The 23,593-nt window shown below is 47.5% G+C and overlaps 1 protein-coding gene across 3 annotated transcripts; it reads right to left on the bottom strand.

Annotated features, from left to right (window-relative positions):
• Positions 1–149: 149 nt before the first annotated feature.
• Positions 150–23,162, bottom strand: TBCEL (tubulin folding cofactor E like). Of its 3 annotated transcripts, none has more exons than XM_074894771.1 (8): positions 23,062–23,162; positions 19,078–19,227; positions 17,205–17,344; positions 13,879–14,060; positions 12,557–12,813; positions 9,736–9,862; positions 9,165–9,281; positions 150–4,604 (listed from the first exon to the last, which is right to left on the bottom strand). In XM_074894771.1, exons 2-8 carry the CDS (start codon positions 19,208–19,210, stop codon positions 4,286–4,288), a joined length of 1,275 nt encoding a protein of 424 aa, XP_074750872.1. In that variant the 5' UTR covers positions 19,211–19,227; positions 23,062–23,162; the 3' UTR covers positions 150–4,285. The 3 variants fall into 3 exon arrangements, with proteins under 3 accessions (XP_074750872.1, XP_074750874.1, XP_074750873.1); XM_074894773.1 differs by lacking the exon at positions 23,062–23,162 and adding an exon at positions 22,658–22,943; XM_074894772.1 differs by lacking the exon at positions 23,062–23,162 and adding an exon at positions 19,943–22,638.
• Positions 23,163–23,593: the final 431 nt, after the last annotated feature.

Genomic DNA, 23,593 nt, shown 5'->3' with positions numbered 1-23,593 from the left:
GCTCACCGGGCAGGCAGCTGGCACGAACACTCAGCAGAACAAATAATCCCGGGAGCTTTTACTCTCCCGAAGGTGCGTGTTCAGTGTGTGGGTGAGACGGAGGGAAATGTTTTGCATCAGGGAACACAGAAGTGCAAAACTCGAGACACTTTTTTTGTGTAAAAACTTACATAAGTTTATTGAACTGATCCAAACCAATTACCTATTTGGCCTGAATTCCACCGCTAAGTCTGCGAGCAAACCAAAGGCAAACTGTGGGAGCGGGAAGTATATTCCCCATGAGAGACACCAGAATAAAAAACAAGATGGACTTACAGTTCTTCCTTTTTCTTCAAAATTTCATATGGATGCATCATCAATAGGGAGCAAGAATAGACCTTCATGTTTAAATTATATCTGAAGTTTCCAGTAACTGCAGAAAAGCAATCACAGAGGCAAAGGCGCGAGATGGCTAAAGCCCCTCTAACGTTGCTCTGGGGAAGGCGTCTCTCTACCGCCTACAAAAGTGCCACATTGAAATGAGGGAGGCCCAGCTGCCAGGAATACATATTTTAGCCTCTGGGCTGCTTTCAGCACCTCGTTTGCATTTTCAAATCTGCACACGAACAGAACCTACAGAATCTCATTTACAAGCAAAAACGGCAACCGAGGGAGGCAGAGCCGCCGCGTCGCCTTCTGCGGGTAAGAGACCCCAGCGGGTGAGGGCAAAGCGAGAGCCTCTCCCCAGCAGCAACAGGCACCCCCGTGGGCTGCACCATCATCTGCCACCCAGTAAAGGGGGTGACAAACCCCACCGAGGGGCAGAGGACAGTCGCCACGCCATGCTTACTCGTAACATCGCCGCTGAGGCGATCCACCCGAAACATCTGGTCAAAACATGGATATTCAATAGGAATGTATCCAAAAACACAATGGCACAGCATCTAATCTCGACACGCCGAGCCGTGCGACACTTTGGTATATAGCTGTCACCTAATTCCTCCCGAACCAGGTGCTTTGCCCACTGCGTAGACTGCCCGCGGCAGACTTTTATGCATGAACTAGCATGAACAACAAGACAGTTCTTGACAAAAGTAGCCCTCGGATAGAAGGACACAAAAGCTAGAGAAGCTTGCAACTCTTATTTTGTTTTCTCAAAGGAATGCGATAGAACCGGGGACCTTTTGCTAAAGCAGGTTTATACTGACAACACCGGGACACAGCCCCTCGTGACATCGCATCGATTTAAATCAAAGCTCCCGCTGTCTCAGGTCCCTCCCGGATTCTCGGCACCCACCATCAGCCCCAAACCCCCTCTCTCGCTCAGAGCCCTCCCCTCTCTCCTCAAGACATGATCCCCTGTTAAGCAGTAACACGGCACACACGCAAGACCCTTTCCCAAAAGATTTTACAAAAGGAAAGCGAGCCCACTTGGGATATTTTGCCACATTGGTTGCGCACCATTTGGCCCTACGTTTCAAAGTCAGTCCTCTGGACACACAAATTGTCCCCGGGTTTTGGACGTGGCTCTTTCTCCTTGAGAAGCCAGCCAAGATCTGCCTCTTTCTCCTTGAGAAGCCAGCCAAGATCTGTGGTTTCCCACGGGAGCTCTGCTAGCTGCGCAGAAGGCGAGTGGCTTGAGAACATCGTCCAGAAACAACCTTCCCCCGATGAAGTGACACGGTGGCGATGTTCACACGGTGACTTTTGCTGACCCGAACAGACCAGGGGAGCCCAAATATTAGCACCAAATCCCCGGCAGCTACATTGTCGACCTCGGATGCCAGTAGGAGTTCTCTTTTTCCATCTTCCAGTTCCCACCAGGTCCGCCATAAATAAAAGCAGGATTCACTGACAGTCCTGAGCTGGCGCAGTGACAGCACCGTTCCCTCTGTGGACAGGCCACCCTTTTGTGGGCGAGCCAACTTAAAAGCACATACTTGGGTCTTCTTTAACATCCCATTCAATTCTTTAATGGTCTTTGTTTATTTCCTTCTCTGAAACCGAGACATTTAATTGTGCTGAGGAAGTTGGTCAATAGTTACAGCATCTCATTAATACCAGTTACAATGCCATAAATGTACCCACATAGGCAATTACTGCTCTATAGAATTAGGTCAGAGATACTTTTGCATCCCTGTCGGTCGCTTACCTCTGGCACTGCAGCGACTGAGGAATAACCTACTTAAACTGGACGTCAAGGGGAGAAATAGGCTTCTAATATTAAACAACCATATCTTCATAAAACTTTGTTTTATAACAAAATATCTTATTAAACACAACTTCTCCTATGCGATTGTATGTATATATCATACAGAAGTGTTGGCTTAAGAGTTCTGCTATAAGGCAGCAAACGCCTTTCTCTGCCCAAATGGAAAATACATCTTCAGTAAAGCTCTAGCTTATAAAAGCATCATCTTATGTTACACTGCCACCATCTCCCTGCTCTTTTGTTTTACGGGTACCACGGCTCCGCAGCTACGTGCCGCGGCCTCTACGCCACCTACGGTGAGTCTTGCTCCGTTTCCTATTGCTCATCTCAACGAGGCCGGGAGACTGACATTTTTGGCAGGGGGATGAGGCACAAATTCTTAACTTGTCTTAAATCCTTCCACTTTTAATTGTTACTCTGGATGCGGACCTACTCCCCTCCCAACGGTCCCCACATCCTGAACCTGAAGACTACGAGATAATACTTTGTCCCACCCCCATCCTAACCCACCCCACGATCTAAGTAAAATATGAAGAGAAATACACAACTCCAAGAATATAAAAGGAGCTCGGTGATGTGGACAAAAGCATCATGGGAAAGAAAGTGCACGTGGGGATAAGGGAGCATTTCAAAATTAAGGTCAGAAGTTCATGTGTAACTAGAGCCCTCACTGCACAGCTTCAAAAACTTCTGTGCAGCTGCTTATAACTAGGTAATTTGAAAAGTCTTCAACTTGTCGGGGGAACAGAGGAACAAGGGAGGACACAGGAAAGCGAAACAAGGGTTATAAAGGAAGGAGGGTTTCATTGCACAAGAAAGGGGATCTGCTCTGCAGTAGAAAACGGGGGCTAATTTAAACAGCAGCACACAATGCCTACGAGGTGCGTGTGGGGGGAAGCCAATACAGATAGTGAAAACCTGCTTTACAACAAACGTGAGCCTAGATGCTTTGTTACTCACCTTCTAGAAACTGATCCGAGCCAACACATTCTCCTAGTTCGGACCCTAAGCAGGGACCCCACAGCCAGGGGCCCCCGGGGAAAGTGCTAGGTTTCATTTCTGGTGCAACAGCAACAAACACAAACTACAACTTTACTCTTACTCTCTCCCAGGAGAGCAATGTTAGCCATTCCACTTTCAGTACAAACTGGTACAAGGTTAAGTGCATACTGGAGGATCTCTTCAGCATCGCGGGGAAGAATCACGGCCAACGGGGGGACCTGCTCTTCAACCCCTTTTTGACCTGTTACTCTAAGAGTCCTTCCAACGCAACGCCCATCCACCACCTTCCGAAATTCCCTTTGCAACACACACAGCGAGGGTCCCTTTGCCTCCAGACTGCCAGGGCTACAGGTCGCAGACACTGTGTGAGATGAGTATAGAAATCAAAACTTTCTTTTTTTCCCCAAAATCAGAATAGCAGTGTGGCTGTAGAGCGTGCGTTTTGAAAATAAGTTGTTTCTTTCTAATAAGGTCTCTTTCTTTCCCCCGCTTTGTGCACTCGTACAAACCAAACCAGTGGAGTTAAGTGGATGCACTAAGTACCTGAGCTCTGAATCAAGCGGAATACTGTTTTAGGTCTTTTCCGTGAACTCGAGCGCAACAAAAAGTTGAGATAGCACCCAGCTGCAAAAAAATACTTCAGCAAGCTCGAGTCACAGTCAGATAGCTAGGCCAAAGGGCGCTCTGGTGGAGCCAAAATTCCCAAAATTTAGGAAAAGAAAAAAACAGGTCAAATTCTGCACCGAGCTATCTTCTCCCTTACGGACCCTAGCATTCTTTAGCTTGAACAACTGACCATTCATGCCAAATCACGAGTATACCGGAGCATCGAAGAAAACATCAAGGTATTGCACACACTGAAACACACGCACTGAAGTCAATTGTCACCTCAAGGTCACCTGCAGTGGGTGGCGGGCATGGTTCTCAGATCAGGGCACTTCCTCCGGGCTAAGAAATCACCTGCTACAGAAACGCAACCAAACCTCAACCAACCGACCGAAATAAAAACCTTGCAAAAACTCCTTAATGCATGTGTGTGGGTGTGTGGGGGCATGTGTGTGCACGGGCGTGCACTCACAAGGTCAAAAGAGGCTATTTCATTCTGGGCTCCACGTAAATTTTATCTCCATCCCGAATGCCGTAAGAATGCAGTGCTCGTGAGCTGTATTTCATCTCCTCGGGACCAAAAGGAGCTTCCTGGTCCAAGTAGAAGAGCAGCATGTTGCTTGTTGACAACTGCACTACAGTTTTTAAGTGCTTCTTCAACTCTGCCACAGTCTGATCGAGACGGATCGACATCTCTTCCACCTTATCCTGGAAGTGAACCTCCACCTTCACGCTGCTCTGTGGCCGAAGATCCACGACTGCCAAGGGCTCCAGCTTCCCATACTTCGTGACCAGCTCGTGATACCTGAAAAATTAAACCAAGTGCAAAGTTACGCTACAGTTGCTCCTACGGCCAGTGCACGTTTCACAACTCAGATGCTGTTTCACATGATGATGCCACCCCACTTTAGCTGCAATCATCCAGGGACGCCACTAGGTTGCAAAGTACAAACCGACATCTGCACCGAAAATTCAGTGACCGGATGACAAGAGGGTAAGCGCAGACTCCAAGGAGTGATTCATCTAAAGCCCAGAACTCTTTGAGGAGAGCTAAAACCAGAACCTAGACAGCGATGAGCTGTCCTCAGCCTCCACGTCAGTGACAAGCTGGCATATGGCTCTTCCGAAACATCTCGCAGTTTAACCGGCACTTTGCTCAAGGTGGGAAGGATAGATGAGGCTCTCACAAGTGAAGAGTATTGCCGAGCTAGCATTCAAAGCCCGTAAGTGCATGCCTCTCTCTCCATACAAGCCTCCCGCCCAGCAGCAACTAAAGGAAAAACCCCAGATTTCTTCTTCATTTGCCACCAAATCTCTCACACTTTGTGGAGCTGACTGTTCCTCGCATGTGGCAACGTTCCCTCCGATTCAAGTCTGATGACCTGAAAAGACATCCATAAATCTGGATGGCATGAGTAGTGTTTTCTCCCCTGCCAGCACGACACTTCACAGAGCACAGAGCGTTTCTCAGGCAAGATGCTGAAAAGGAGAAAATAAAACCCAGAAAGCCCATCCACTCCAGTCACCTTGTCTCCACTGAGCACAGGATCTCTAAGATCACCAAATCAAGGTGAGCTGCCGCACGGTTTGGAAGCTAACAACAAACAGGGGACTTCTTGCCAACTGATCCTTCACACCTACTCTAAAACAACATGGGAGTTATTACTAGCAGAGCCACACGCTTCACCGTCACTCTCTCCTTGGAGCCAAGTCCTCTGACTGCCCTTCACACGGTCCGTCCGGGGAGCCATCCCCTGCGATGGAAAGCCTGGCTCACCCTCCCGCCGCCTTCAGCGGGTATTGCTGCGATCGGGCAAGGCTGCATATCCCCTGCCTGGCTGGGAGAGAGGAGAAACGGCAACACAAAACACAGTGTGATTGAAATGACAAAGACCGAGAGCTGCCGAGGAAAGGTAACATTTCAGAGGCCCTCCACTATGCGCCGTACAGAAAGCGCTTTTTGTTCCCCACCCGAGTCTGAGCTGAATGCGATCGGTGCTGTGTCACGGCGCCTGTCGAGAGATGATGGGACCTGGCAGGCCGGGTGACCCCAGGGAGTCCTGCTGAAGGCAGGAATGTTCCTGGAGAACAGCAGAGCCTCTGTCTGCCGGGAAATGAGGTAAGGGCCACAACTCACTAGGACTTCCCCAGTCTCACGGACAAAATGAGCCCTCCCCAGGGCAGAGCGTCCAAAGGCAGGCTGGTGCCCTGCTCCCACAGTCATCTGGGTGATAGGATCAGGCCTATTTATTTGGAAAAGCCATTAGTGCTGAGGGGAGACTATTTTACCACCCGCAGTAAGAGCCAGCGCTAACCAACGTGCCGCCGACGGGGAGAATTTCTTTGCGGCACAGTTCCGCTGCAGACCAGCAATAATTTCTCACGCGCCGACCAGAAGTACTGCCACGATTCATGCGCTAAGGGAAACTGCAGCGAACAGGGCTGATGGTGGGCAGAGGATAAAGAGGGGGACAAATTTCAAGCAAGCTGAGAGAGAGAATCACCATGAGTGGGCTAAAATTACCCAAATACGTGCTGTAAAAATACGGAGGGTCAGGCAATGTTGTCTGAAATTTTCTCATGTTGAGGACAGGCAGAACGAGCTTCACAGCCTTCTCCTTGTATGCTAGCTGCAGCCTGCAAAGGCAGTTCGGAGTCTGAATGACTGGCTTCCCTCAAATCAATAAGGACAAAGGCACACGGCTCATATCGTTCTTTTGTACCCCGATAATAGGCACCCTGGAGACTTTTATAATCGCCCCTTGCAGCCTGGCAGACGCTGGCTGCCAGAGCAGAGGACGCTGAAGAACTGAGCCTGGCTAGAAGTGTCTCTGATACTCTGCAGATAAACAGTGGACCAGACAAGCAGAGGACTCATTAAAAACCCACAGACACAAAGACGTCACTCAAGAAGACAGCAATATTGGATTGTACACTCGGCGCTCCATTCTAACCCACGACAGCCAGAGAGAGAAATTATTCTTCCCATTTCCCTCCTTTTCCAATTCCTTCCAGCTGCAGCCCGTGAAGGCATGCAATGCAAGCGGGGGGTCTGCCGTGAGAGAGCGTGCTGCTCACTTATTGCACGCTACCCCCCAACAGTCTGGAGGGGGGCTGCTTACACTCTGAAGTTTTCCATGCCCAAGTGTGTCTTCTTCCTCTGCTTGAGGCAGCACTGCAATGCAGATGCCATACCCCCAGCAACAACAAGCGTGTGTCCTGATTAGATTTTAATTACAAACCACCTTTGGAGAGACCACACCAGATTTGGGAGCAAAGAAGAGGAAGCTTTAACAACAAACACACACAAAATCCCTCTGCAAAGAATGCCAGGCTTCCCTTCCAACAAGGGTGGCTGCGTTCGGGTCCAGGAACTGAAACCCGGCCCTCAGCGCTAGGGACGCTCTCAGCCATCTGCAGCCTCGTTAGAAAATAGTCTGTAGTGGCACACAACTCCTCCAGAAGAGAACAACCCTCTTTAGTAGCTGCACAAGTCTCTTGGAAACGCTGCACAGATGAAGGGATTCAGACAAAGAGCCCATTGACCACGAAAAGGACAGTAACAGTGTTTAAAGGTTAAGAAATCAGAGGGGGAGGTAATTCTCCTGTATCTTACCACAACAGCAAAAAGCTAGCATGCTGGTCAAGATCAGCCCAGCTTTTCTGAATGGGTGAGATATTAGTAATTTCTTACAGGAGTTCCTACCTGGAAACCGACCCCAGTTGTGTGTGGTACAGTGTAACGACATGGGTGCACACAGCCTGTTCCCAAAGTCCACGTCCTAACAGTAGCATCACGCGTGTCTCAAGCTACCCCCCGCCCCGTGTCCTTCTCACCAATATATGGGTCCTGGACATGTGAGACACCTGCCACCACAATATCAGGAGGTGCAAATCCAGCAGGAAAAGATTCAGAGCCTGCCAGGTAATATTTACCTTCCCTCTCACGCACAAACCCTTCCTCCTGAGCTCAGGGCAGCACACTCATTCTACCAGGATCAAAGGGCTACTCACACCTTAGTTCCCCTCCCCTCGCTGTTGGGCTCAGCTGCCCTGCTGTTGTCCCCTTCTAGAGCCACGAACACAGAGACATGAAACAATTTTCTCAGAAATAAAATGTTACAGAAAATAATCCACTGTGGGAGCAGCACCACGAGCTCGCAGTCCCTGTCTCCCCTTCCTCTCTCCTGCATTCTCCACCTCTTTTGCTATCCCTTCCAATATTTCAATTTTTCCCCTTCAAGGGCTTCTAAAATTAGAAGCCAGGACTTGTCCTCAGAAAAAGGCACAAGAGGGATCAGCAGCTGTCTTGTCTCCCTGATTACATTAGTACCCTTTGCCTCTGAACTGACCCCAGTACAGCTTTAACAAATGCTATAATGACCGGACCTATTAGTATTCATACAAAACGCCATGCCCTCATTCCCCATTCCAGCCTTCCCGTGCCCTGTACTGGCAGGTCACATACACAGCGCTTCCAAAAAACAAGAGACGTTTTACCTAAGAGTTAAGCTGGGGGAAACGCTGACCAGCCAATGGAAACACCGACCAGATTCCATTTGCACCTTTGTCATCTGTACTGGGCCATACTTTTGACCTTCTCTACCTCTGTCTTTCCCCCCAGACACGCACACACGCTCTTGTCCTACCCCCTTTCTGTAAAGAACGGGCTATGAAGCTTTGTTGTCTGAAAAGTGCATGAGGGTTCTAGGGCAAAAGGCACGTAAATGCAGTGGCTTGATGCTCCATGATCCTTCCTCAGCCCATTAAGAAGCAGTAAGTAGATGCTGGCACAGAGGAGATACCGACTGAACAGCATCTGTCAAAGTTCATTAGTTTACCAAGATTAACAGATCATTGGGCATACTTTTTTGGCAAAGAAAAACCATCAGACTTGCGATTTGCGGGCCTGAAAGTGAAGGGACAGCTTCCCATCACCAGTCACATTCCACACACCAGATGGTCAAGAGAATTGGATGCCACGGCCTGGCACCAGAGAGCACGCTCTGTACTGGCTTTCGGGGACTCCCAAACACAGGTGGATTATGAAGCTAGCCATCGGGGAGGCCAGGAAGCAATGAAGATCATGAACTGAACAGTCATGTTGTTTAATGGCACTTGACGCGGACACTTTAAGACCAATTTTGACTCAGAAGTGATTCTACAAGTCATCAGACAACACTCTAATATAACGACGTTAACTAAAACAGATTGAGGAAGGCAAGACAGAAGGAAGGCGAGGGATGGTATTTTCATGGAACAGCTAGCCCAGATTTCCCCTGTACCATCATCTGTTCAGTCACCTTTCCTTTTGCCTCGCCGCCCTTCTGCTCCTGCTCTCCATTCCACGACAAAGAACTCATACCTGAACGGGACCTCTTCCTCCGGGAACTCCATGTAGTATCGGATGAAGAATCGCTCCGAGTCCTCTCGCTCGCCATCGGCAACGATGCTTCCATTGAGCTTGACGATAGATGGCAACCTGCATGCAGACACCAAGAAATACAGTCAGCAAGAAGAGAAACCCAGACAGGGTGTCCTGCAAGACAGTCACCACTGAAAGCTACGTGCCACAACATTAACACCAGGAGAATCACGCCAGGTAGCTCACGCCTCAGTCCCCGAGAGAGAGAGAGAGAGAAGGTAAGTCCCATGCAGCTTCTCCAAGCACAATTCAAAACCAAGCATTTTCATTTCACCTCACGTGTGCACAGGCCTGTATGAGACTCAAAAAATTCTCCGAGAAGTAGAGAAGTTAGACTTAACATTTCCATTACTCTCACTTTCCCACACAACAAAAAAAAACCCTCAAATCTTTCCGAGTGGTGAATTCACACAAAACTCCATCTCCTAGGAGTCTCTTCCTCCAATTACCCGCTCCCAGCCATTCACTGCCATGTAACGCTTCTGCTGAGCAGAAGAAACAAGCAACAGACCTGGCTATTAGCAGTTTCCTGCGTTCCTCAGTGGTGTAGGACTGCAGCAAAGGGATTCCTAGCAATTTCACTTCCTCGAGCTTGGGAAAAGAATTTAACTTGTCAATGTCTTCCCAGCAATGCAGACCTGCTCGGAAGAAAAGACTTGCTTAAACAAACACAGATAATACATCATGTATCCAAGATAATCAGACACAGCCAAAGAACATAAGTGACAGCCGAGCGTCAGCTGCTGTTTCTTTGAGAAGTCTGCTTTCTGCTCATGAGGGACTGCAAAAAACCTTCATTTGCTTACAAGACAGCGTAGTTTAAATTCTCTCATGCTGTTTTGTAAGTCTAGAAGGATGATCTCCACGGCTGACTAGGGAGCTTAAGTTTTTTATGGACCATTCAGTCTTTGGCCTCACTGCCGAGGACTGCCTAGCATCAGTTATGATGGCTGCACCTATAAAGGGATGCTGCCTTAAGTAGTATTAAAGTCATCAGGACTTCTGTCATTCTAGGCATCACTAAACAGCCATCAAATGGCTTTACCTCGCATCCATGACCGCCTTGGGTCCCATTTCCGCTCATGACCCAATGGTAAAACAGTCCCAGAAGCCATCCAGCCATTTAATGAAAAAGGCTTTAACTCAGTTCCAGCCCCCTCAAGACCTGACATTTGGGACAACAAAGCAAGCAAAGGTAAAACGAAAAACTGAGGATCGAGCAACAGTACAGCCCTGATTATGTGGCGAGATCAACACTACTCATCTTCGCTTCCTTGTGCTGCGACTGCGGAAACATTTACCGTGATGCTTTCCCGATGACTGTTCCAGAAGCTTACACTGGCAGCGTGAGTTAGAAAGCTGGTTTCTCCAAACAACATTCAACAGCTTCACCCACACAGTACAGAAAATGTGAAAAAACAGAAAAATTATCGGTTCAAACAAAATTGGGGGGTCTCATTTGAGCTAAGCCCGTCAGGAAATGCCAAATTCAAGCCCAAACCATGTGTCACAACCACAGCTCAGAAGAAGGGGCTCTTTCCCTTCCCCATAGCACTTGAAACACCTCTGCCAAGGTCACCTATGCCTAAAGCCATCCTCTGGGTATCAGTAACAGCCACATTCACAGACAAATTGAGTTGAAGTTTGTGACAGGAGAACTCTTCCACCTGATCTCTGGGGCGCAGCATCACCAGAGAGTGCCCGGTACCTCTCTGAATCATGCTGCTCTGGAAGGGCCAAAAAGCTCTCGGAGCTGGGAGAAAGCTAGTGCAGAGAGACAGACAGCCACCTCTGAAGGAGAAACTGCTGTCAGCCATGGCATCCGCCTCGGCAGGAAAATCTGTTCATCCCTTCGTGACCCTGTCGCGCTATAACTTCACTAAAAACCATTATCTTTAGCTCATCCCTGATCTCCACTAAACTAAAAGAGCCCGCAAAAAAGAGGTGCCAGTTTAGAGTCTTCACATGACAGAATTTTGGAGTGCAGCAGCTTTCCCTAAAAAAAATAAAAAAATGTTTAACATCTTCCTTGGGATTTCTACTTGACTTTCAGCTCCCAGAACATCAAATACAATACAGAATCCAGAGTTCTTAAATACCTGGCATCAACATTACAAAACTACTTACCACAAGAGCACTTGCTCCTCAGTGAGACAGTGCTTTCAAATCCAGCTTAACAGGCTTTTCTTCCTCTAGTTAGCTTTAAGCTTTTATTATAGGGATTCCTTGATGCTTACATTGCAGAGCATGTTAATAAAGTACCTTCCACCTTGGCTAACACTTAACTATCACTTGCACAGCATATAAAGCTCTCAAGAACAAAAGATGATGATGCATTAAGTACTCCTGCAGAAGAATTCCTGGCGTACGTGTTGTCTCACAGACATGTCCCAGCCCTCACGAGCTGCCCTGCAGCTCCCTCTCGCTGAGCGCGAGGTGCCCTTCCTGATATGCCAAATGCTTATTCTCTTCCTGGAGCGTTGGCTGAAAATTCTCTGGGGCTGAAGTGTGAAAGCAGCCTCGAGCATAACTTGTGGTGAGCTTCTAATAACTGAGCACAGATGACAGACAGCTTTTGCTGGTGAACGCTCGGTCCTTACATGCCACATACCTACACATACGCTCATTTTACCCAAGATAAAACAGGGAATAAAAGACAAATGGGATTCTTTCATCCCCTCCACTGTCAGGCATTTATTTACCCTTCTCCAGCCAGGAGCACCTGAGGCAGGGACAGGAAACAGAGGGAAACTACCAACATAAAAAACCTTTGCCAGCTCATTTCTAATAACTGCCAGTCCACGCTGCTCTGACTCATCTTTTCAGATAATGACTAACTACCAAAACCAGCAGGCAAAGCCCCCAGAGATGGGCATGTTGATTTCTTGCCTGTTTTCCTCTCCTAATGCTACATTCTTCAGGTGAGTGCACTTCAGTACATCTGCTCATGCGGCCCTGCATTAGCACCATTAGCAAACTGGACTTCAACATGAGAGCTCTGTTGGGACTACATTTATCAACAGCTTTGCAATTCTGCTGAGAAGCCAGAATAGATTGAGACAAAGGTCACTGAGCATTTTCATCTCTGCGACAGCAACAGAACTATCCCAAAGGTTTAGGCTCCTGCTCAGCGCTTCTGCCTTCACTTGCCCCCTCTCATACTTTGCAGGAAGCAATGCTGACTGCAGGCTACTTACTGCTAACACGGGCCTAAGAGGCAACCAGCCCAAGGACAAAGTTTCAAAGAGCACAAAGCAAGTGTGTTTTTCACCTCCTCGGGAGGAGAGACTCTTATGCTGAGAAGAAAAAGCATGCTGCTTCCAGGCTCTCACCTGACTTGTGCAAATTGATGGATCGCAGGTTGGGGAACAGCCTTGCTAGGGAATCTTCTGACTCTTCAATGGTTGTGAGGTTGTTGTTAGCCAGAATAAGTGTGTCCAGTGATGGAAACATAATTCCCAATTTTCGAATTTCAGTCCAGTCTTGAAGATTATTGTCAGTTATGTGGAGTAACTTGAGAGACTGACAGCAAACCGGAGAACAAGACACTGTTTCATAGTCGTTAAGGCACAGGAAGAGCTCCTCCAAGCTGCACAGGGGGAGAAAGATCGTATCATCATCTCAACATATGTTGACAAACAGCTACCTTCTCGGGTACAGGGGCACGCTTGTGCGATTTTAACACGACTTGCTGCAACAGCTCTTATGTGATTTGAAACCTTGGTGTAGAGAAGACCTTTGAGCACTCCAAACGGAGTGTTTCGACTGTGTCTCCGCTCCCATCCATAAACTTCCTCCACAGATGAAAAACACCTCTAAGTGTTCCCCTCGCCTCCCAGTATTAATTGTGTAACAGATTGCTCAGGGTGGTGTTCCACATTTGTGCCCAACAAGCCACCAACCCAACTCCAATGGTGATTGGTACCTGCTTTCAACACTCATCGCTTAATTAAAAAAGGTGTTTTTATACAACACAGATGACACTTTTTTCCCCACATCACTGGTTCTGCCAAAGGTTCCCATTAAAGAAAGAACAGGTCCCACTAAGTTTTCAGACAACTAAACTAGCTTTCCTAATCCCAGGGAAGCGTACGTTGGCCACGCAGGATATACTGCTGTCATCATCTCTGCTTACAAAGCCATACAAAGAGGAATCTGTTACCAAAATGAAGCCACCAAGGACATTTCGCGGAAGCAGAATGCCACTGCCAAGGTGGACCGTGGCCAAGCCACAGAAATCAACACTTCTGCACAGAAAAGCACGATGAAATATTACTTGATGAGTGGCCAGACCCTCGGAATTACATCCCATTCAAAAGCTATTAGTACAGGTACGCACTGCACCATTCATTCTGCAGTGACTCAGAGGAAAGCGTGTCACCTCCCACATTGTCGGGGTGATTATCCATCTCTGGTATTTAGATTTGGATGAGAAGCTCCAGGCTTTGCAGCGCCATGCAAGTTCAGTTTTCAAGACAAGGTAAAGCATTCACCTGGCCAGTTCCCAAGCTCCCAAAGATAAAAATTCCCTTTTTCTCTACCGATCATGTTTGCATCCTCACACCCCTCTCATCCCTCACCATGTGGTTTGATAAGGCAGCCTTGACCTGCGTGCAGCAAGCACCCCTTTCTACGCCCAACTCCCCATGCTTACTCTGGTAATTCCTGCAGGATTGTGTGGACTGTTTCCCAGGAAGCTTTGCTGTTGTTGAGCACAAGTTTGCGAACACCAGCGAAAGACCCAGCACACCTCCTCTCTAAAACGGACAAACTGAGAGGGTTGGAACTCAAGTTTAGAAACTCCAAGTGGGGAACGTTGGACACAATTTTACTGACCTAAGTGGGGAGGGAAAAAAAAAAAAGAGAAAGAAAGAAATGCGTATCAGGCAGTAATCGGACCTTATGCAATAATATCCCGTCTCCTAAAAGGGGGCCCTTCGGAATCACCACAAGCCAAAGAAATGATATGGGGGAAAAAATAAGGTTTCTGGATAAGTACCTGTAATTCATACTCCAACTATTCACTGATCTAGATTGATTGGTTAATTGCTCATTCACTTCAACAGTTCATTTAATTACGCTCGCCGAGCAGCTTGATAAGAGAAAGCCAGTCTCTTGGGAGAGGTCATAAAATCCACCTCGACACCAAGCTTAAGCAGCAGCACGTTACAGGAGCCAGCGTGCCATACCCCCCTTTTAGCAGGGAGGCAACGGGCACGTCTCTTTGAGTTTCTGGCCAACACTGATCACTTGCTCAGCTTTCCACTGCTCCCCACTAGCCACAGACCTCGGTGTTTTGCCCAACGTAAAAGACAGACAGAAGTTCACTGTACACAAACGATTAATTTCTGATTTGATTCTATTACTCTGAAAACATCAGCTTTCTTACAATCAATCCAAATGTTCAGGTAAGTCTGCTTGGGGCTACTTTCTCTTTTTGTGTGTACAGATGCGCACTTGAGGGCAAAGTGGCAGAGAGGTAAGGAAGAAAGACCAAGAAAGAGAAAGAAAAGTCAGAGAAGATGACTGTACAGGCCTGGAGTGTGGGACACACAACGGATCGTGCAACCTGGGTAGGTGCTGACCTAGATACTGCTAATACACAGAAAGATATGGCAACTGGTTATTTAGATGATCAATTTGTAGTCCTCTAATAACGATTAAGTGAACAGAACAGCCAGGCAGCAGCAATTTGTAAAGAACACACCACGTCGATCTAGTTTTCCTCTTCGACTGGGTACCTGATCCAGTGGGAAGTAGCATAAGGGGATGACAGCTTCTGATGTCATCCGCACACCAGTCGCACAGGCAAACTGGGGACTTCCAGCACCCAGGCCAGCACTGCAAGTTAAGAGTTCAGTACAAAACTAGCAGACATGCTGAGGGAGTGTTCTAGCAGAATACCGCTCGTGTTTGCAGTGACCAGAATAATTGAACGCTATGTGTTTTAATTTGCAGGTGATACTAAGGTGGGAAAGGCTGTCATCACATTGCAGTACAAGACTAGAGGCCAAAGTGAAGCCATCTGAAACCCGTAAGATGGACGTTCAGTTCAAGGATAGTCAAAGTAGTAACATTTGGGAAAAAGGACATTCATCCAGAAAATAATTACAAGTCAGAGAACACCTGGCTAGAGAGCTCCACTCCACAAAGCAATTGGGATGGGAGGAGATGGGGCAGACCCTGATGTACACAGGCCAATAACAAGGCCTGGTTGCTAGCAAAGGACAATTGGCTCATGGGGAGGCTGAATTCAAGTGTTGCATACGTGAGGCGGGAGGTAATCGGTCTGCCTCGCTTCACACCTCATCTTAGGTGATGTCATGTTTGGGCACTATGTCTTAGGAATGAAGTGGACAAACTGGAATGACATCAGCGCAACAAAAACACACAGGATTTTAAGAAAATGGCCTACAATGAACAATTGGAAGAACTGGATTTTTTCAGTATTATACTAAAATAGGAAAAGGAGACATGAAAGTTCTTCTTCGGGGGTATAAAAGGCTGTCGTGTAAGGAACAGCGATGAATGCTCCTCCGTGCTTGCTGAGAACAGGGCAGGGAGCAATTGGCTTAAATTGCAGCATGGGAGACTTAAGTTACATAGTTTAGACTGTGAGGTTATTAGCTAAGCATGGGAACAAGCTACCCAGGGATCTGGAATCCCCATCACTGGCAGTTTTTAAGATTGGGTAGCTATTTATCTGTTGCGGATGGGCTATGAAAACTTAATTCTGTCTCGGAGGAAGGGACCAAAGTACACAGAAAGCCTTCCAGATCCAGCTTTAATGCGGCTCATGCAGAAGCTGACAAACTGTGCCATCCAGGGTAGCCTAAAGAGACTGAAAAAATAGCAGCACACAGCTGTGAGTGACAAATGTATGTGCAGCTCTCCCCGCTGCCTACCAGAGGCGAGGTCAGCCCCACTGAGAGTAACAGGCAGAACAGGGAGCAGAGGCAGCACCTCGTTACGGTGGGAGAGGGCCTTTTGGGGTCAGAATAAAACAAATCAGGAGACACCATCCCAGTTCTTAGCAGATACGCCCTCAGCACAAAATCATCTTCCCTGGCTCTGATCTCAACAGACAAGCCTAAGATCTCTCTCCCACCCGCTGAGCTAATATCTTCTAGGCTAACAAGGAAATAACAGGGAAACCCATCCCACTTCTGACTTTGTGACCCCCATGTCAGAGCTGGGACCTTTCTGCAAACACTGCGTTCACTACCCGTTTAAAGACACAGGAGTTTGATGCATCAGAAACATGTGATAATTTTTATGTTGCACATCCTGTTCTTTTCCACGTATTGTCACCAATAAACACTAACATAAAAGCAGAGCATAAGCCAGTGAGGAACTGCTAATGACACTTGAACAGATTGCAATTGTTTTACATTGCATTTATCTAGCATATTTCATCCAAGTGCTTCAGAGGATTTTACATTAGCATTTATCATTAATTAACAAGACCTCAGAAATATCCTTTGATGTAAACGTTATTAAACCTGTTTTGCAGATACGGATGGAAACAAAAGCGGAGAGAGAATAAATACCTTGCCCGGCATCACAGGATCAGTGGCAAAGCTGGGAATCAACTCCCATTACTCGGACCTCCTCAGTTCTTACTCTGTTATAAAACTGCACTGCTCATTAACCTCTTGCCATTAGAAATGCCAGTTCCAGTGCTTCGCACGATTAAAAAAAAAATAAAATACATAGCCGTATACTTGTCACCCACAGGCCTAGATCGTAAGTCACAAGGTAAATGGAGTGAAGTGCCCAAATGCATTAAATTCATCACGTTTATTGCTCAGCTGTTGTCGAAGTAAATAAGCATCAGCTTCAAAGATGAGAAAAAAGCCACAAAAAATGGAAATCTTTCTCCTTTAAATGAATGAAGAACTCATATAACCTGCAATGCATTTGCAGTCATAGTAATAACCATCAAAGCTACTCAGAAAGACGCACATGTAACCATTTTACCTCATGCCAGTCTTCCAGTTTATTGTCAGAAAGATCTAGCTCAGACACATGAGCACAGAAGGCAGCGATTTCATTCTCATCCCCTGCACAGGTTATGCCACAGCTGTTCAGTACTAGCACGCTCGGAAGGTTGAGGCGATCTGAAACAGGGAAAAAGAGAAGATGCCCTCTGGTCAGCACTGCATTGCTTAGCTGCAGAAAGTAACAACAAGCATGAACAAACATGACATTCAGCAAAAGAAAAGATCTACCAGTAATTCCGCAATTTACACATGTTAAGGATCTCAGGATAAACATGGATTGTACGACAAGTGACTGACATCAATCAAGAAGTCTTCTTGTGTCTAAACACAAAGTACCACTCAGTTATCAGTGCTCTTCAGTTACTACACGCATTTCTGTCCACATCGCAGCGAGGACGGGCCAGTCCTTTGTAGTTTATAGTATGTCTCATATCAGTTCTTGTCAGAACTTCTGCTCTTCCCCAGGCATCTGCTACTGCAGATAGGACACAGGAGTAGGTGGACCATAAGTTGCACAGGGTTAGACTCCCTTATCTCCTTGTACTTAGTCCACTTGGGGTTAGTAACAGCAAGGATGTATTTAAGTGTTTCTTTTCTAAGCTTTCCCTTTCCAACAACGTAGAACATTTAGTATTCTTACATCCTGGAAAAACTTAGGTCTCTACTCTGCCTTTTACATTTCTGCTTTGGTTTTGCTCTAGTTCTTCCTCATGCAGGTAAACGTTCTCGCAGCTATTTCACAGACAAGGACTCGGATCTCAATCACAGCCTGATTTGCTAAGGCCAAAACATGACAAAGTTAAAAGCTGTGGATTTGTAACAGGAAACCATTTCAACACAAGAAATCCACATTTAGGCAAGGCAAGCCATCAGTCTTACACTCTTTCACATACAATACAGCTCTCCCACCTCTGTTGAGTATCAAACTGTTAAAATTTAACAACCAGCTTTTTCCTAAAAAGGTGGCCATTTTTCTCTCTGCTTAATACTTGACAGCTACACAACTAGAAGGGGATTCTAGCAGCAGACAATTATCTGGCGTGATCTAAGTTTCCTGGCTCGTTAGCATTCAGCTTTGTTGAAGGGTAGTGTTGTACTTCGGGAATTAGTCATGACGTACTTGTAAGTCATGTCTCGGTCACATTTTAAGACTTACACACGTGCCCTCTTTTCAGCATCCAAACAGCTCAGGTAAGCGGGTGTTCACACAGAGGAGAGAGAGCACTGACTGAACAGCCCATCAGGCCAATTTTCTGTTGGTGTTAATTTTGAGTGACACGCGGTATGTTTTATCCTCAACCGAACTCAGGCCCTTTTTCCTCCTCTGTCAAACTCAGTTACTGTGAACTTCATCCAGCTGACTTTTGTGGCTGTTTTCTCCTTTGGGGCTGGTTATGATACAAATTGACCCGACGGAAATTTAAATTACTCTCACAGATCAAAATGGGCAAGAGGTTACACAAAGAAGGGGCAGTTCTGGTGGGATAAATGTCAATCTCGGACGCATCTGTACAACCTGAGAACCAAACGCTAACGTCAGAGCGTGAGGGAAGACTAAAACTCAGCACTGTACAGGGCCTCATTTCCATCTTTCACTGGCAGGATTCTGATCCTGTTACGCTGTAGGAAAACTTACTTGTTTTTTTACAGCAACCGGTTCAGTCACTAGATCAACTTCCTTTGTTAGATTCCAGTCTCTCAGCTCTTCAGTAAGAAACACATTATAATACATCGTGATGTTTCTTTTTCCGGTCAATTCAGGGTGATTCTTCTTTCAACTTAAGCAAGAGTAACCCAGAAACTGATCCCCCCCCAGAACCCCCAGCTGCTCAGAAAGACCAGAAGCCTACCTTTCATAGGCGAGCCCTGTGGAGTTGCTGGGACATGCACCCCCATACCAGGTCCACGACGATACGGGAAGTTCTCGGGGCTGTATTTCTCACACAGAACTTGCATGAAACTCCTCCCGCTGGGCTGGTCCATGCTCCCTTCTTGGACTTCTAGTTAATGCAGAAAAAAACCAGACCATATAAACACTCAGCAACTAATAATCATCTCCAGTAGCGGTCGTTGGGAACACAGTACAAAATGAACAGACGGGTCATGGGTTTTACTTCTGAATTGCAGATGAGTCTAACTGGTCATACTTCAAATTCAAGTAAAACATTACCTGAAAAGAAACCAAAACTGAACAGAGGGCCCAAGCTACACAAACATGCTTTCAATCATACCATTACAGGCCAAGTGCAAGACCTCCTTGCCCCACACGCTCTTACAGGACAGTTCCCAGTATGCCCCTGGCTGCAAAAGGTGACTTCTGTACCTCACAAAAGGACTGAGAGATATTCACAGATATTCTCAAACACATTTCCAGGGCAGCAAGGAGGAGAAAGAGCAGACAGATGTTTATGAGATTGCTCAAACAGGTGCTTCCATCCTGTAATTTCCCTTTTCTCTAACTCAGGACTTTCAGTCAAGATCAGCTTTTTGGATGAGGAAGAAAGAAAAGGAAAAAGGATCCACAGCTCCCTAACTGTTTAGAAAGAAACTCTATGCAAAGCAGGTTATGGTTTGTTTTTGTAAAATCAGGCCAATGCTGTAAACAGCCCAGAGCTCAAGGGCCTCTGCTAGCAAGACTTCCATCTGGCCCACAGGGTGTCATGGAAAGACTCGAGTTTGTTAGTAAGCTCACCCAGGATATCTCAGGGCTCTCACCTTCACTGACAGCAGCAGCTCCTTCAAAGCAAGCTTTGGCCTCAGAAGGATCATCATCATTTCTCCTCTGACATCTGCAAAGAACTAAGTTTCTTCCATCCTGCTTGCAAACCTGGGCTTCTAATTAGAACACAACTGCTGTGTCACGAACCGCTCTCAAGCACATATGAGCACATCATTTGGCCAGTCCAAAAAGAAGTTTTGCCAATTCAATTTTGCAGCTGCTTAATGTATCTGGACGATAAACGTGCCCTTCGTATCTATAAATGTCACAGAAGGGAACAGCACAGGAAAAAGGACTCACCACATCGCGGGCTGCTGACCTGCCTAGAAAGATATCGAGTGTCAGCTGGAAGTATACTTGGCACAAAGATACGGCGCTGGTCGGCGTTCTGCCGTACCCTAGGTGGAACTAAGCTTATCTGTCCTACTTTTCTGCACATACTCTGAACTTGGTATTTTATGGTTTCCTGGATAACAAAGGAGTCAAGCTTGATACATGCACAAAAGAAGGGAACCGCATTGTTCCCAGGTTTCACAGAGGTCTCGTACTCCAAAGCAGAGCCTGCTACCCGTCACGGACACAGAGGAGAGACCCACATCCACTCGCTCGAACAACGCAAGGCACGAACTTGCAGGAATCAACTGCAGACTTCCTACAGTGTACAATTAGTCATGGAGCAGCGTTTTCACCAAGTATTGCGTATTTACCTTTCTAGTAGACTAGCAAAACCCAGCTCAGGCAGATATGTACGTTCTGCACATGAACCTGCACCTCCAGGACTCCTGGACCTCCAGAACTTCTGAGTTCATGGTGGGGCCACACATGCTGAAAGTGATGCTGCTGACCAATGCTGAATTAAAGTTTCTGCCTGCTGCCATAAACTTTCCTTCAGATTTATTACAGGCAAGGATAGATATAAAATCCTGAACAAAAGTGATTTTAACTAAGGTTTGGGTTCCCTTTGTCAAGAATCACCTGTTTAACAAGCTCTACTTTTACTTCTTCCCGAACAGACTACCTAAAAAACCTCTATCTCAAAGAACTTCAGTATAATAAGAAGCAAGCTGACTGAAACCTGTTACAATTTTTATATTATATATCAAGTTTATGTGTCACAAAAGGGACTAAAAGCACTGGTCTGTCTTAAAAAAAAAAAATCAAAAACCGAACACACCTTTTCTAGCCTTCAATATCTTGGTTGATTCCTATCTCAAACCTAATCCTCAAACCCAAGTATGCATTAGGAACAAGGCATTTCATTTTATGCTAAAACATTCCACATGCTACAGGAACAATTTGCATTGAGAGCCAAGGCTTTAGGCTGAAAGGCCTCACTCCAGAGTGATTTGGGAGCTCACTACGCTCCTTTCTAAATGCACATTCAGACCTCCTGGTCTGGAAATTCTGGACCTCCCCCATGCATAAAGCTTTCTGTCCTTCATGTTGCTTTTTTATCAACTCCATTCCTCGTTATCTGCTGAGCAAACATCAGCGGGAAATTCAACAGGAGAAAGTCACCTTTACATCACACTAGAGGCAAAAAACTGTGTTTCCAGATACAGCATGAGAGTAATCCAGAACTGAAAAAACCCCTAGTGACATTTAAATTCAACAAATTTGAATCACAAACATTTTCTTTCCTTTAGTTTTGCACACCAATGCCGCTGCCAGGTGACAAAAATGTCAGGGAGTGGGCAGTCACCTTTTCCCACTTCCCTTCTCAGTAGATTCCACGTTCACTATAATCATCTGTCATGCACGTGGCTTCTCTGAATCACTACAACTGCCTGAGAGCAAGGATTAACAGAAAAGGCAAAGCAAGCATGACACATTTCAGGTGAATGCTGCGGGTGCAAGGGCAGGACAGGATCATTTGCAAGGTGTGCATTTCTGAGTGTTTTCCTACTGACGGCACAAGCATTCATATCCTAAAATAACTTTGGGTTTTCTAAATGACAGCATAGATTGCAAAAGACGTGCTCAGTCTCTGAGAGATGTCAACAAATAATCTTTGTTGTCTATATTTAAACACTCTGCTGGCAGGCTGTGGCCCCAGCAGCGTATGGCATGGCAAGTGTCTGCAAAGAAGAGCACGACCCTGACCTGAGACGCAAGGGAAACCCAGTGGGCTATTGCAGCTGATGAGTGAAGTGAAAAGAAAACACTAGAAATGATGTGAAAAATATTTCTATCCCTGTGCTATATGCCTACAAGGAGAACAAGTGACTGCTCAAGAGAATTACATCATTAATAACATTCTAATGAGTTCCAGTGCCACTCGAACGCCTTCAGAGCTGGTCCTAACCAGTCACATGCCAAACACATTTTGACGTGTTTGTATACATGAAAAACAAAGCACAAGGAATGGACGCAACAGAACAAACATCTGTCTAAAAGAAGCCGGTATGTCCTTCTGTCCTTCCTAAGACATGATTCAGGGAAATAATTTTTGAAGCGATCTTGAGAGACAGATGAACGAATACTATCAGGGCAGACAGACTGACCCTGTGAGCCACCCGGGCAAGCTCCCCAAGCACGCGAAACACCGGCAGGGGCTTCACCAAAGCAAGCGTAACTGTCACCTCACCCACCACAGTCCCACGCTTCTGGAAGTGGCCAATGGTAGTGGCAGGGACTGTGGCGAGGGGATCGCGAACTGCACAAGACACGCCAGGCATGTCACTTGACCCGCTTCTGGCCTAGACTCTGACATTGTGCTACTGAACCAGCGATCTCCTCAGGGGCTGCTGGAAAAACCAACTCCGCCGCAGAAGCCGGCGGGGAGCCCGTCTGTCGGTCCTTGTCTGTGCTGCTGGGCCTCACTGCGGGGTTCGCGACGTGGGTTCCGCGGCACCCCGGCAGGTCGGGGTCGCCAGCCCCGAAGCCCCAGCGGCCTCGCCCCGAGCGCTGCAGCCTCCGCCGGCCCAGCCGCCTCCAACACAAGCGTTAAACTGTCCCTGAATGCCCTCACACGGCCCTGCCGGGCCCGACCCCGAGTCGCCCCCGGGTGACAGCGGCCTCCCCCGCTGCGGCACCGCGATACCGCCGCCCAGCCCCGCCGGTGACGGCCGGTGGCAGCCGCGGGCCCGCCCGTCCCCCCCCCGGCCCCGCTCACCCAGGCCCGGCGGCCGCGTCCCGCATTGACCCGGAAGCAGCTCCGCGGCAGCCAAACATCACGTGACCGACCTCGGTCACGTGGAGGGGGCCTGGCCGGCGGAGGTGCCCCCGGTTGCCATGGAGACGACGCCGCCCCCGGCGCCCTGTTCTTCCCGCGGCCCGGCATGCACCGCGCCACCCCCCCCCACTCCGCGGGGCCGCGGCCTCTGACGTCACCTGAACTCCTCCGTGACGTCAGAGAGGGGCAGAGACAGATGACGCCAAGATCCCCGGGGCCGAGCCCTGGGGCCCCCCAGCCCCGGTCCCTCTGGAGAGCCAAGAGGGGAAGTAAAAAAAAAATTGCAAATCGGTGACTGTTGGGTGTTCTTGGCCTGTAATGCCGGTGCCACACGTCCTGCATCGAGGCGCCCAGCAGCTCTGCCCCTTCGCTGGCAGCGCGCGGCCGTGCTTCACCAGTTTGCCTGCTTTGATCCTGCTCAGTGGTGGCACCATCTTTTCTGCAGGGGCTGGTCGTGACCTCAGAAGGAAGG

The sequence above is a fragment of the Strix uralensis genome, chromosome 26 (assembly GCF_047716275.1).
Source record: "Strix uralensis isolate ZFMK-TIS-50842 chromosome 26, bStrUra1, whole genome shotgun sequence".
Classification (NCBI taxonomy): Eukaryota; Metazoa; Chordata; class Aves; order Strigiformes; family Strigidae; genus Strix; species Strix uralensis.
Note: the sequence above shows the minus strand (reverse complement) of the source record. Positions and strands in the feature narration are given on the sequence as shown.